At 45.3% G+C, this 2,500-nt stretch overlaps 1 protein-coding gene across 2 annotated transcripts in view; it reads right to left on the bottom strand.

The window, feature by feature from the left end:
- LOC126987495 (four and a half LIM domains protein 2-like) overlaps window positions 1–2,500 on the bottom strand; it is a 39,010-nt gene that overhangs the window by 3,160 nt on the left and 33,350 nt on the right. For both annotated transcript variants that reach the window (XM_050844460.1, XM_050844459.1), the window contains exon 5: window positions 1–70. This exon is cut by the window's left edge and continues 100 nt beyond it. In XM_050844460.1, the coding sequence (XP_050700417.1) occupies window positions 1–70 (70 nt within the window). The remainder of the gene's footprint in view (window positions 71–2,500) is intronic.

Raw genomic sequence — 2,500 nt, 5'->3', positions numbered from 1 at the left:
GTTTTGCACACACAGCAGCAGAAACACTTCTCATGCCACTGGCGAGCCTTGTACTCCATCTTCTTGTTGCCTGGAGGAGATGGAAGAGTTAGGGTTGACAGAGAATCCCACCACTACCACCATTTGTATAAGACTTAGGGTTGACAGAGAATCCCACCACTACCACCATTTGTATAAGAGTTAGGGTTGACAGAGAATCCCACCACTACCACCATTTGTATAAGACTTAGGGTTGACAGAGAATCCCACCACTACCACCATTTGTATAAGAGTTAGGGTTGACAGAGAATCCCACCACTACCACCATTTGTATAAGAGTTAGGGCTGACAGAGAATCCCACCACTACCACCATTTGTATAAGAGTTAGGGCTGACAGAGAATCCCACCACTACCACCATTTGTATAAGAGTTAGGGCTGACAGAGGAGAGAGAAGGAAAAGAGGAGCGGGAGAAGGACGAAGACGAGGAAGAAGAAAAAGGGAAGGAAAACAAGAGGAAAGGAGAAGGAGATCAAATGAAAAGGGATATCACGAAGAAAACGGAAGGAGGAGGAGGAGGAGGAGGAGGAGGAGGAGGAGGAAGAGGACAAGGAACAAAAGGGAAAGGAGGAAGAGTAGAAGTAGGAAGGGAAAGAAAGGGGCATTGTACTCCATCTTCTTGTTGCATGGAAGAAAAGGGAAGAGTTAAGGTTGCGAGGGGAAGAGGAAGAAACATGGAAATGCAGGCAACAGAAAGCCTATAGACTCATTACGAGGTTGCCCGCTCTGCTCGACAGCCGCTTGGTGCCCGCAGAGCATATGAAGCTCCTCGGTATTCAATTTACTCCTGTCGCAACAAAATGACGGTCAATTCGATTATTAAAGGAGTCGATGGTATTCGCATTTACTACTTCTGAGGGAAGATTGTTCTAATGGCGGATGACTCGGTCTGAGCAGAAACTCCTGCCAATTTCTGTATTACATCGCAGAAGAAACTCCTGCCAATTCCTGTATTACATCACAGAAGAAACTCCTGCCAATTTCTGTATTACATCGCAGAAGAAACTCCTGCCAATTTCTGTATTACATCACAGAAGAAACTCCTGCCAATTTCTGTATTACATCACAGAAGAAACTCCTGCCAATTCCTGTATTACATCACAGAAGAAACTCCTGCCAATTTCTGTATTACATCACAGAAGAAACTCCTGCCAATTCCTGTATTACATCGCAGAAGAAACTCCTGCCAATTCCTGTATTACATCCTCTCGCTTGAATATATATAGACCATTGTTTCTAGTTCCTAACCCGGTAGCAGCGACGGGCCAAATTTGTGGCTTTACCGTGTAGCAGCGACGGGCCAAATTTGTGGCTTTACCGTGTACCAGCGACGGGCCAAATTTTGCCATGATATAAACCCCCAAAATAGATGATGTATAAACTGATCACGAATGCGTTGATGTATATTATGAAATGGTTTGCGCGAGTAATGATTTTTTCTCATTTTTCTCGCTTTAAGAAACATGGTCCCTGCAGCTACCACCACCGGGTTAAGTTAGTTTGTAGCTCAAAAAACTAGGAGTGGATGACGTCACTGAAGTTATTCAGGGATATACTTGAACACCTGTATCATATCTTCTCGTTGGTGTTTCTTTTCCAGCGTGAAGAGATTGAGTCGCTTGAGTTGTTCCTCAGCGGTGGAATCATTTTCGTAGCAAGTCGCTGAACTCGCTCTAATAATTCGATGTCCTTCCTGTAGCTAGGTGACCAGAACTGTACCGCACACTCGAGGTCCTACCATCCAGTTATACAAGGACAACATTACTTCCGGCGTCTTGTGCTCGAAGGTCCTCGCTGTGCACCCGAGCATGGTGTTGGCTTTGTTATATGTGCTTTTACAGTGCTTTGCATGTTTCAGGTCACTGCTGGTGATAACTCCAAGACCCGGTTCCTCCTGCACAATCTGCGGTGGTTTCCCGTACATGTTGTATGTAGGGTTACTGTTTCTGGATCAAAAGTGCATTACTTTACCTATGTTCACGTTGAATGACACTTGCCACTTTTCAGACCACTGAATGATCTGATCAAGGTCCCTTTGGATGGTTTCGCAATCGGCCGTCGTGAGGGCCCTTACACCCACTTTCGTGTCGTCAGCAAACTTTGATAGGGAGGATTTTAATTCTGTTTCTCTATCGGTGATGTACAAGATCAATAGAATGGGTCCCGGCACTGATCCTTGCGGTGCTCCACTAGTGACTGGAAGCCACTCAAAAGCCTGCCCGCTGAAAACACTCGTTGTTTTCCATGGGTAAGCCAGTCTCTTATCCAGGCAGTCAGGTTGTTTCCTATTCCCGCTGACTGTAGTTTCTTTAGGAGTCGCTCATGAGGTACCTTTTCAAAGGCTTTTTGGAAGTCCAGATATATGATATCGCTTGGGATGTGATTATCCCAGTTTTCATCTAGGAAGAAGTCCAGTAGATTCGTTAAGTAGGAACGCTTCCTTCTGAAACCGTGCTGGGCA

The sequence above is a fragment of the Eriocheir sinensis genome, chromosome 65, assembly GCF_024679095.1.
Source record: "Eriocheir sinensis breed Jianghai 21 chromosome 65, ASM2467909v1, whole genome shotgun sequence".
Taxonomy (NCBI): Eukaryota; Metazoa; Arthropoda; class Malacostraca; order Decapoda; family Varunidae; genus Eriocheir; species Eriocheir sinensis.
The sequence above is the reverse complement of the archived record's forward strand: the minus strand, read 5'-3'. Positions and strand labels throughout refer to the sequence as shown.